The sequence below is a fragment of the Populus nigra genome, chromosome 1, assembly GCF_951802175.1.
Source record: "Populus nigra chromosome 1, ddPopNigr1.1, whole genome shotgun sequence".
NCBI classification, from domain to species: Eukaryota; Viridiplantae; Streptophyta; class Magnoliopsida; order Malpighiales; family Salicaceae; genus Populus; species Populus nigra.
The window spans coordinates 42,952,482-42,962,635 of record NC_084852.1 but is presented as its reverse complement, the minus strand read 5'-3'; the positions used below and the strand labels follow the sequence as shown (position 1 = coordinate 42,962,635).

The 10,154-nt window shown below is 33.5% G+C and overlaps 1 protein-coding gene and 1 pseudogene across 1 annotated transcript; one reads left to right on the top strand and one right to left on the bottom strand.

The window, feature by feature from the left end:
- The first annotated feature begins 1,422 nt into the window (after nt 1-1,422).
- On the top strand, nt 1,423-4,580 carry LOC133697825 (probable E3 ubiquitin-protein ligase RHA4A). Its single transcript, XM_062120632.1, has 3 exons — nt 1,423-2,248; nt 2,435-2,520; nt 3,642-4,580. Exons 1-3 carry the CDS (start codon nt 2,027-2,029, stop codon nt 4,120-4,122), a joined length of 789 nt encoding a protein of 262 aa, XP_061976616.1. The 5' UTR covers nt 1,423-2,026; the 3' UTR covers nt 4,123-4,580.
- On the bottom strand, nt 4,510-6,176 carry LOC133697833 (cellulose synthase-like protein G3; annotated as a pseudogene).
- Between the last annotated feature and the right edge of the window lie 3,978 nt (nt 6,177-10,154).

Genomic DNA, 10,154 nt, shown 5'->3' with positions numbered 1-10,154 from the left:
TTTTTATGTTTTTAGATAATTTTAATATATTGATATCGTAATAATATTTAAAAAATAAAAAAAAATTATTTTAATGAATTTTGAAGTAAAAATCACTTTGAAATGTAATTGCTTTTCTAATTCTAAGCATCTTTTAATGTTCAATGGTGCCAAACTCTATGTTTTTTTAGGGGGTATTTGAAAGTGTAATAAATGTTATTTTTAAAAAAATATATTTTATTTGAAAATAAATTAAAATAATATTTTTTTAAATTTTTAAAATTTATTTTTAATATGAACATTAAAAACATTAAAAAATAATTTGAAATAAAAAAAATAAAATTTAATAAATAAATAAATAAAAGGCTTAACCTCAAAGTCATCAACTTCAGGACATTAACCATCCCCACGTTAGTTCAGTTCTTTATAATGCATTGAAGAGAGCTGGACTCTACCCGCTCAAAACCCAGAGTTTTGATTTGCTTACAAAAAGAAGCAGCCTCGATATGTGATAGACATACTGGTTGGCTGTTCTGGGCTCCAGTCTCCTTTTTTGTTCCAAAATTGAAGTCCTATAAGATATATCAGCAACGGTGATCCTTCCTTGGAGAGCACTAATGTTAAACTACTCTCATATGGCAGTAGTTGAAGCACAAAAGTTCTCTGGTGGCGGCCTCTCCCAATCATATACAAGTAACTAACAAAGAAAATAATAGTGCTAGGATAGGATTCAGTCGTCACTTGAATAATTTTTTGGGCGAACTTTTCCACTTCTACAAGAGATTCTGTAGCTGCCATTTGCCTGTATAAATGGATTGCTAGGAATAATTGTGTCAAATTGTACGATCAGAAATATTTTTATATGTAGAGAATCTGATGTAGTGGTGCAGTTCGAGATCTTATCTGATACCCACTTTGTGTGAGAGAGAACTGTCTTCATGATCCACCAACAACAGTGCGATTTTCTCAATTAAAGTTCGGAGCAGCATGCCCACGTTGAACTGTATACTGGGAAAGGAGGACAACTTCCACTAAGTAGGATCATAAAATAAACGTGAAATACATTAAAATAATAATTCACATATGAGAAAAACATCTAAAGTAAGATATTTATATTTAACCAGCTGGATCAACCACCTGAAAGAAGTATTCATCTTTTACCAAAGGAAATACGTATCTGGACAAAAAAATCTTAACAGAAAAATCTTTTTCGGAGGGTTTGATGATGTCTTAACAAATAAAAAGCAACTGCAAGGTTAGGTTAACATCTACAATAACAAATCGTCATGTCAAGTGGGAGGCATACAGGCCTGATTATACTAGTGTGCTGGTGGTCTCCTAAATTTAGCCGTATGGGAGGAACGTGAAGCTCAGTTAAACAAACCCACCTTGCAAACCCGATTATGTTGTTTTCTATTTATTTGAAGGTTGTTAGGCCAGTAACCTGCCAACCATGAATCAGGCTCTGCCTTGACATCTTAGGAAACACCCTTCTGAATGTCCTCCTTAAGCAAGATTTGCAATAAACCACCAACTGCCACAGCCATCTTTTGCAAGTACGCTTTCTTGTGGGGTGGTTAGTGATAGCCTTAGCTAACCAAACCAAACAAACTTACTAAACCAATCACTTTTACCTTCTCTTTGTCAAGAGGTCAGATAGTCTAGGCATTTTAGAACTCATAATAGTGTTTTGGGTCCATGCTTGAAGAATGAAGACAAACCAGTCTTAAGTGCTAAGTGTGAGGACTCATGTTTTAGTGGGACATGGGGCTCGTCCCATCATTGAAAAAGTGAGAATATAGACTACCATCATCTAAATTTGATCTCAAAAGCTCTAATTTGCTGGCTTCTATTTCTTTTCTCTTTTTTAAGAAAGGTTGCTTTATTAATGTATTCTTTTCCCAATCTCATACCAATCCTTAACTACCTTAGCCTCTCTCCATAAATACATTCAGCAAGGCATTTGTACTCTTCTATACAACCTCTTCAACTCTGAGTACTGGTCATTTGTTTCCACATCCAGTCCTTTTTGAATCTTTGGAGACTGATGGGCATCCCTCAAGCTCCAGCCCCTCCCCATCTTTACCCTCAACAACTTCAACTTAAACTTTACCAGGCTTTCATATTTTCAATTCCTATTCTCTTCTCTATCATTCTTTTTCTGTTGTTTTACTTGTTCTACCTCAAGAGAAGGGCTTCCTCAATTTCATCTCCTCTACATATAATTCCAGGAAGTTCCAATCATGCTACTCCATACCACGCCTCCTCTGTAAGACCTCTCTCCATGTCTCTCTCGCATCCACCAAATGCATGCAAAAGAGCATTTCTTTCTTTTATGTTGTGCTTTCGAGATTGAGTTGTATACTATGGTATCATGGTTTGCTGTTCAGCACTTCAGCCATCATCTTAATATTTTTCTAATTCTTTTTCTTGTTTCCAATGATTATATCTTTAGATTTGTCAGATTGGTCTGAAGGAAGAGTTTAAAGACGAGCTACCAACTGTCTTATTTGATGAAGAATTAATGACAAAGGATTCTCAGTAAGTTTGTCACACTACTCAATTTCCATTTAAGATTAAGACAACTTTGATGGAAATGTGCTACATATGGTCGTGTGATGTGGGCTAGTATTTATCCTGCCCTACAACATATGCTCAAGTTAGTGGTATATTGCAGTAATGATCATATGGCTGACAAGGCCAATTCACTGAAAAAATGGAAGATTGAAATTGACCTGCAATAAAGTTTCTCTGAACTGTAAACATGAAGAAAAAAGGCTTTAGATAAGGCCACACTATTTAGTATTTACATCTCCATAAAGTCATGCAGAATTATCTTGTAAAACAGTAATCCCTATGAACCATCCTTTATAGGCTAGGCAGCAGCAGTGTCTCTTAATGTTGTTTAATAAGATTACGGTGAACAAGTAAAATCTGTGTGAAAATTGACATGTATGGAGGTGGAAAAGCATGTATGAAATAATGTTGCAAACAGTACTCTTGAGATTCTAAAAAGCCAATCACTAAAGCTATTGAAAAAGATAAGAAAATATGTAATGTTATGCCATGTACAAGAGTTTTTAGCTATTGGAGCCTAACGACTTTTCTTTGAGTTCTTATTCGCTTATAGGTCTAGTTTTAGTGCTATCTTTTCAGTCCTTTTTGGGTTCCCTGGCTTCTATTATTTTGATGTAAATTGCACAATTCTATCAAACTTTTACCCGACTCTGAAATTGAAGACTCTGATTAGATATTCTCTTTAGCTAAAGAATGGCTAGCAAATATTTAGACCAGACCCTCTGTAATAATTAATAAGCCTTAATCAAGAAAAATGCCATGGTATCGAGTTCCAAAATTTTATCAAAAATATCAGAATTTCAGCTGATGCTTCTTGTCTATACTTTGTAAGTTGAGACCACTAAAACTGTTAAGTTTCTGTCCTATTTCAAATGCACCAAAGAATCTTTAGTTACATCCACTACTTTCTGGAAAGCAAAGTGGCAAACCATGGCTGGAAGTTTGTACAAAGTATAGTTTTGATGGCAACAGAAAAACAGGGAACATGATATTAGGAATGGCATCGATCTAGAATATTTAAAAAGAAAAGGCGAAGGCTTCCTTTCAGCTGACCCTGATGGAATTTTGAAACATTTTGGTTGCAGGTGCTGTGTTTGCTTGGGCGAATTCGAGATCGAAGAGAAAGTTTTCCAAATCCCATCATGCAAGCATGTGTTTCACATCGACTGCATACGTCATTGGCTACACTCGAACTCAACTTGTCCACTTTGTAGATGTTATGTCATTTTCCCCACCACCAAATTTTGTACTAGTCCGCTACAATCTAGGGGACCTATGATACTGCCGCAATCTAGCGCGAACTCTCACCATCCTCAGAACATGACATCAGAACCGCAACAACAAGAAGATGTTGGTGCTGGATCAACAGAACAGTTTGTGATACCTATGGAAGGACCAGCAAGTGTGACAACACAATTGAGGGACTCTTCCAGCTTGCCTGAGTTGTCTATTTCCATGGAGAGTGGAAGGGGTTCTACAAATGGAGAATCTGTCATTCTTCATATTCGAACACACAGTCCAAGAAGAGAAATTTTGCCTCCACATGAAGTTGAAATAAGTAGATAGGCAAAAGCTCTCAAGGCGGACACCAAATGGCAAACACACGTGTGAACTCCCGCGTGCCAATAAGCATGCGCTTTCTTTCAGCTAGCTGCGTAATTCTGTTTCGAAAATTTCTTGGAAGGGGTTGGATAGAAGGCCGGTCACTAGCTAGTAGCGTCAGCGAATCACTGATAAGGTAAGGTCAGCCTTGTAGCGAAATCCGAATTTAGCTCCTCTCATGTCAGTAAATGAAGAAATTACAAGAAAAGCATGCTGAAGATGAGCATTTGTGCCCCGAAAATATGGTTAAATCTTGTGGTGGCATCATCTTGATCTTCTTCTTTTAAAACCAAGTGTTTATTAGAGCACAATGCATTGCAGATAAAACAAGACCAAAGCACACTTTACCCGAGCATAATTAGAAAAAGTGTAGACTCATTGAGGAATGTTAATACAGAACTCAGAATTTTCGTACTTGAAAATGGAAGAAGCTGCTACACAAAAGGACAATGCCACAATTGTTGAAATAATTTTAGTCTTGGCAGGCAACTTTCCTTTATCATTCCTCAAAATCATTTTAGTCCATAGTCTCCAAACTTAATTGCCCACCTCACTAGCCATCCAGACATGTCCTGTTTATGAAGAATCTATCATAAAAATTGATCTATTAACACTATAATTTGATGAGCTTGGAAGTATAGCTTTAGCTTTCTACTAGCATATACCAGAGCTAAGACCATTTTCTCCACTCTCGAGTACCTTGATCTATATTTTGAAGAGTTTTAATAGAATAGTAGATTGAATGTTGTACACCTTTTTCTTCTCCAATCAACACCGCAATAATTGTCTGATCAGAAACTCTAGATAAATAAACAAACTTTCACTTTCTCATGGTAATGATAAGATTTTAAAAGAAAAAACTACACTTTGAGCTTTTTAAAAGATTTTTAACATTTTGGTGTTCGTTTAAATTTAGTGATATTCTTTAAAGTCTTGAAAATGGTAAACTTCATTCCTAGTCTTAGGTATGAATTTGTTGAGAATAGCTAGTCTGTAAGATGTTCGAACTTAACCTTCTAATTGAGTAAATGGGATAAAATGCATACATTGAGTAACCGAGGCCTGCAAGAGGCCCCATAGCCCTGAAGCCGAAGGTTAATGGGCTGCATTTTAAGAAGGCCACCTCAAGAACACCAGCAGTCCACCGTTTTTGCTGAACCAGCTAGGAAGCGGGTGCATCCCCCAGGATTGCAAAATATGGACCTCCAACCCTCAGAATGTAACCGCGATCCAGTAAAATAGTCTTCAACCAAGGATCCATATCTATATCCTATCTGAAAGTTTCAGAATGAAACGCAGTTAATGTCAATGGCTATCTGTCTAGCATGGAAAACTTTAAAATTTGGGACGTTTATTATACTTGCCTTATAACCCCAACTTGTTTGCTTCTCATAATTGCAACCTGATGGATGGTGTGCCAGTGCTAAAATATCCGAGGACCGTATGGACTTGTCTACAACATGGTTTGGGTTTAATTCAGGAATTTCCGGTGACTCAAATTTCGATGGGCCTCCACAGAATACTTGGCGAGAAAAAGAAGCTCCCGGTTCCTAGATAAGAGGGACCTACTTATCCATCAAAAAAACAGATGTCATTTTTGTTGATTCTTTGAAAACGTTGAGGAAATTGAACGAACCCATATTTGGGCCGGATTTTAGGACCCGAATAGTAAGATAGTGCCCGAAGAGGCGTTGCCGGGACATTGGTCAAGATCATCGGTGCATTGGTCATGGCAGCCGATACTCGAAGCTTCAAAATACAAGCAAAATTACGTGCAAAGGAAAAAACAATCACAATGAACAATGCGTGGTTCAAGTTCAACAACATAATGGGGTAGCTTTCTCACCAGGACGTTTTGGGCACCTGCTTCGGAGTGGTGGTTTGAGGCCTTGCTTTTCTCTCTGGAGACATATGCAAGGCTGGGCATAAAACGGCCGGTGACATCTTTATCCATGCCATTTTCTTACAAAACCTGCTCGTGATTAATGCCACAATATTAGTGTGGAGTACAGCTAGTCTACTTCATGTGTCATTTTCAATTACAAACAAGAGTCACGAACCCGAGCGCTCTTGCCTCTCTTAATTCATGGCCCCATGATCGGGTCCTTCGCCAGTTCACCAAACTTTCTTCTCTTGAAAAATATTGTTGAAGCTGTAATTAAGGTAAACTTTTGAGTCATGTAAAGAAAGAAGACTGGTAGGAACAAGACTCGACTGATGAGGAAAAAAATAGAAAATCTTAAAAATTGGAACATAACAATAGAGTTTAATGTAAGTATAATGTACCTTAACAGTCTCAATCTCAGAGGAGGAAGTGTGATTTGATTGAAAGTATGCCTTGAGGCATCTCTCTACTATGCTGTTCCTTCTGCAAAATGGTAGCCAATTAATGACTAGCGAACTTAGCAGCCTCCATGAGAGCAAAAGGAATCAATGCTGCTGAGCGTCCATCATCCGACACAAAGGATAATCAGAAGCCAAAACTGACAAGGCTGTGTTGACTACACTCATTGGTTGCTCCTTGCATGGATCTGCAGTGCACATAAATACATCCAAAGCTGGATAATCACTTCTTTCAATGACCTTTCCAAGGTTTCCCGGGAATTCTTCGAGGTAGATTGAACAAATTCACAAATCCGTGCACCGAGCTATTAAAATATTTTTTATTTAAAAATATATTAAAATAATATTTTTTTTAATTTTATTTTTTATATTAACATGTTAAAATAAATTAAAAATATCAAAAAAATAATTTAAAGTAAAAATAAATAAATTTAATTTAAAAAAAAACTTTTAAAACACAAAAACAAACGAGTTCTTGTACCAACATTCACATGTAGTACTTATTCTAAACTATTTTTATTGCTACTAAGATTAAATTGAAGTATTGGTATTCACAACAATTATTATTATTTATTATTGTTCTATTTTTTTAAGATGCTGTTAATATTATTATTTTACATTTCCACTCTATTATTTTATATTAACATTAAAAAAAAACAAAAAAAAGGGTGCTTACTCTACTGTCTTTAGAGAACACTATTCAGTTGAATAGTGTTTTTTCCTTTTAATCTAGATTTTTTTAATTTTAATTTTATCTTTTAATATTAGGTTTATTAGAAATTGAATTTCATAGTTTTTTTATGAGATTATCTCAGATTTATAACCTGAACCGCGGGTTTGATAGGTTGAACTAAGTTTTTTTTCCCTTTTTAAAACATCAACAAAAAATCCATGTCATAGAGAATTACTTGATATTGTTCTTAAGCTGGATAAACCTTGAAACCTACCAACTCGTCTCATTTCCGAGACCAAGTTTAAAATAAAATTGCGTGGAAGTTGCCCTAAGGTTATCTAGTTGACTTGATAAATCTAAAAACAACACGAAACAACCAGTAAAAAATATGGTTTGACTTCTAAAATAAAATCAAGACATACTTTTTATTTTGAATATTAAGACGAAAACATATTAGATCGACTCGAATTTCACGGCTTAACTCGTCAAACCCATTACCTAGGTCATAGACTCCACTGGATTTAATAACTTTATTTTATAAAATATTTTTTTACTTAATTATACAATAATATAAATAGAAGCTCGTAAAATTGATAATAAATCAAATATCAGGATGTTTGTTTGAACTTATGATATACTCATATAAAATAAACCAAAACAAATCATAAAGACTAATTCAAAATCAACCACATGCTAAAGGGTGAAATTAAAAAAAAAAAAAAAAAAGTCAATACAAATGCAATGTTGAATGATGAAATAGAAAAAAAAAAGAGAAGAAAAAAACAGGACCTCCTTCACTACTCATTCAAAAAGAGATGAGTCATGGTACCCTAGCTTTTTTAGTTTGTAGTACATCATGATAATAATAGATATGTATCTTAATTAATTTATAATTTTAAATTCTAAAATAATTATTCTTTTATATTCCCTTAAAAATAATAGCAATGAGAAAAATACTATATAAAAAAATATATGTCAAGAATTTTATTCTACCTTTAATTAGTTCAAATTTTGCATTTTACAATAAATAGTTTCTTAAATAATATATTTTGGAATATCTAACTTACAAAATAGAGATTATTATCTAAACTTACAAAACATTTTAGTTTTTAACTAGGTCTGGATCACGCTACATCGCAGGGCTTGATATTCTTTTGCGTTAAATGATATTCAGGTGCTGCAAACAGGTTTTAAAAAAGGAATAAAAATCCACAACTCGGTTATAGATCTAACTGGATTAAATAAGTTGGTTTTATTTTAATTAGGCAATTAAAAAAAAGGCAACAACAATAGATGGACTATGTTTTTTATAATAAAAAAAAGTGATCACAATAATCTTGGATAAAAAAATATATTTTCCCAGCAAGGGATAAATGATATAGCTCAATTCTCGGCCCGTTAAATATAAAAGGATGAAATGAGACCTAAAAAGAACCTAAAAACATCAACCCAGGTGAACCTCAATTAACATGACAAACCTCTAACCTCAATAATTAGGATCGAGCAAAATCAGGTAATCCCATCAAATCTGCGATTCAGGTCATGAGATTGGGATAATTTGATAGGAAAAATATGAAGACAAACACAAAACCCATTTAAAAAAATATATCAATTCGTGTGAACTTTTCAAACTCATGACTCGGGTCATTAGATCAAAAGCATCATATGAAAAAATTACAAAACTCAATCCCTAACAAATCAAACGCTTAAGGGTGAAATCGAGAAAAAAACAATTACACAAAAGAATCTAAAATAAAAAATACAATTAAAAAAATGAGGGTGAAAATTAAAATAAAAAATAAACGAGAGGGCAACTACAAATTTTCAATTAGAGGATTAAATTGAAAATAAAAATAACTTTAATAACGGAAAAAAAAATGAGGATCAAATTGGTAAAAAATAATACACTATAAATTGGATTGAATGGTGAAATTAAAAACCAATAAAACTTTTACAAAAGGACCAAATAAAAAAAAATAAAAAATCAAAAGAATAAGTACCAAATTAAAAAAAAATATGTCAAATTGGAATTGATTAACGAAATTGAAAACAAATAAAACTTTTACAAAGAAGCAAGAATAAAAATCAAAAGAATAGAACTAGAGTTGAAATATCAACAACAAAAAGGATCAACATGTAATTTTAAGAGAGAAGAGAAAAAAAGAGAAAGTTCACTGACAATAAATCACTTCATTGTCTCCAACACGCAATAAATATTTACCATATCTATGTAAGAAAAAATTAAATTAATAAAAAATTGCAATATTTACCATCTCTTTGTAAGAAGAGTAAATTTAGGTGACTTATATTTTTTTTTTTAATAAATAATAAAAATCTAAGGTATGTGGGAGATAAAATAAATTCGAAAGAGCACTAACAACGGCTACATTATACAACTTTTTATCTCCTTTACATGGGGTCTAGTCACAGTCATCAAAGAATTTGGAGGATCTTTGAGTCCAAATGTTGATATCTGGATTTGCGGTGTTAAATTGTCGGCCAGTCTTTGAAGCTATGATTTGGATAAAGGAATGTTGCCCCACAAAACTGCTCTTCCAACAATTTTCTAGTAAAAGAAAAGGACATGAGAGCCAGAAGGCAACACTGGATTGGTGGTGCGCATCTCTCCGCCGATTAGACTAAATATTTTCTATTATTAAAAAAAATTGTTCAAATACCGGTAGTGTTTTTATAAAACAAAAGAAAATCAAGATTTAGTTTCCGGCTTAGCTTCCTAAACTCTCGTATCGTAACCTGATATATAAAATTAAAATACTTTATATATAAAAATAATCTTAATATTAAAAAGGCATAAATTATAAAAAAAAAACTTAAAAAAACTTAGGTTAACTTAAGCTAACCTTTAAAACTCACAGATTTTAAGATTGAAATTATTTCATAAAAAACAAACATAAAACCATATTTTCATGAATGAAATCTCGATTAGCAAAACATGGGGTGTTGAAATTTAATAAGAATG

Excerpts from the sequence above, each read along its gene's own strand:
- LOC133697825 (XM_062120632.1), top strand. The coding sequence starts at position 2,027 with ATGGGCATCCCTCAAGCTCCAGCCCCTCCCCATCTTTACCCTCAACAA. Across the intron at positions 2,249-2,434 it reads CTCCATACCACGCCTCCTCT|ATTTGTCAGATTGGTCTGAA; the intron begins GTAAGACCTCTC and ends TTATATCTTTAG. Across the intron at positions 2,521-3,641 it reads TTAATGACAAAGGATTCTCA|GTGCTGTGTTTGCTTGGGCG; the intron begins GTAAGTTTGTCA and ends TTTTGGTTGCAG.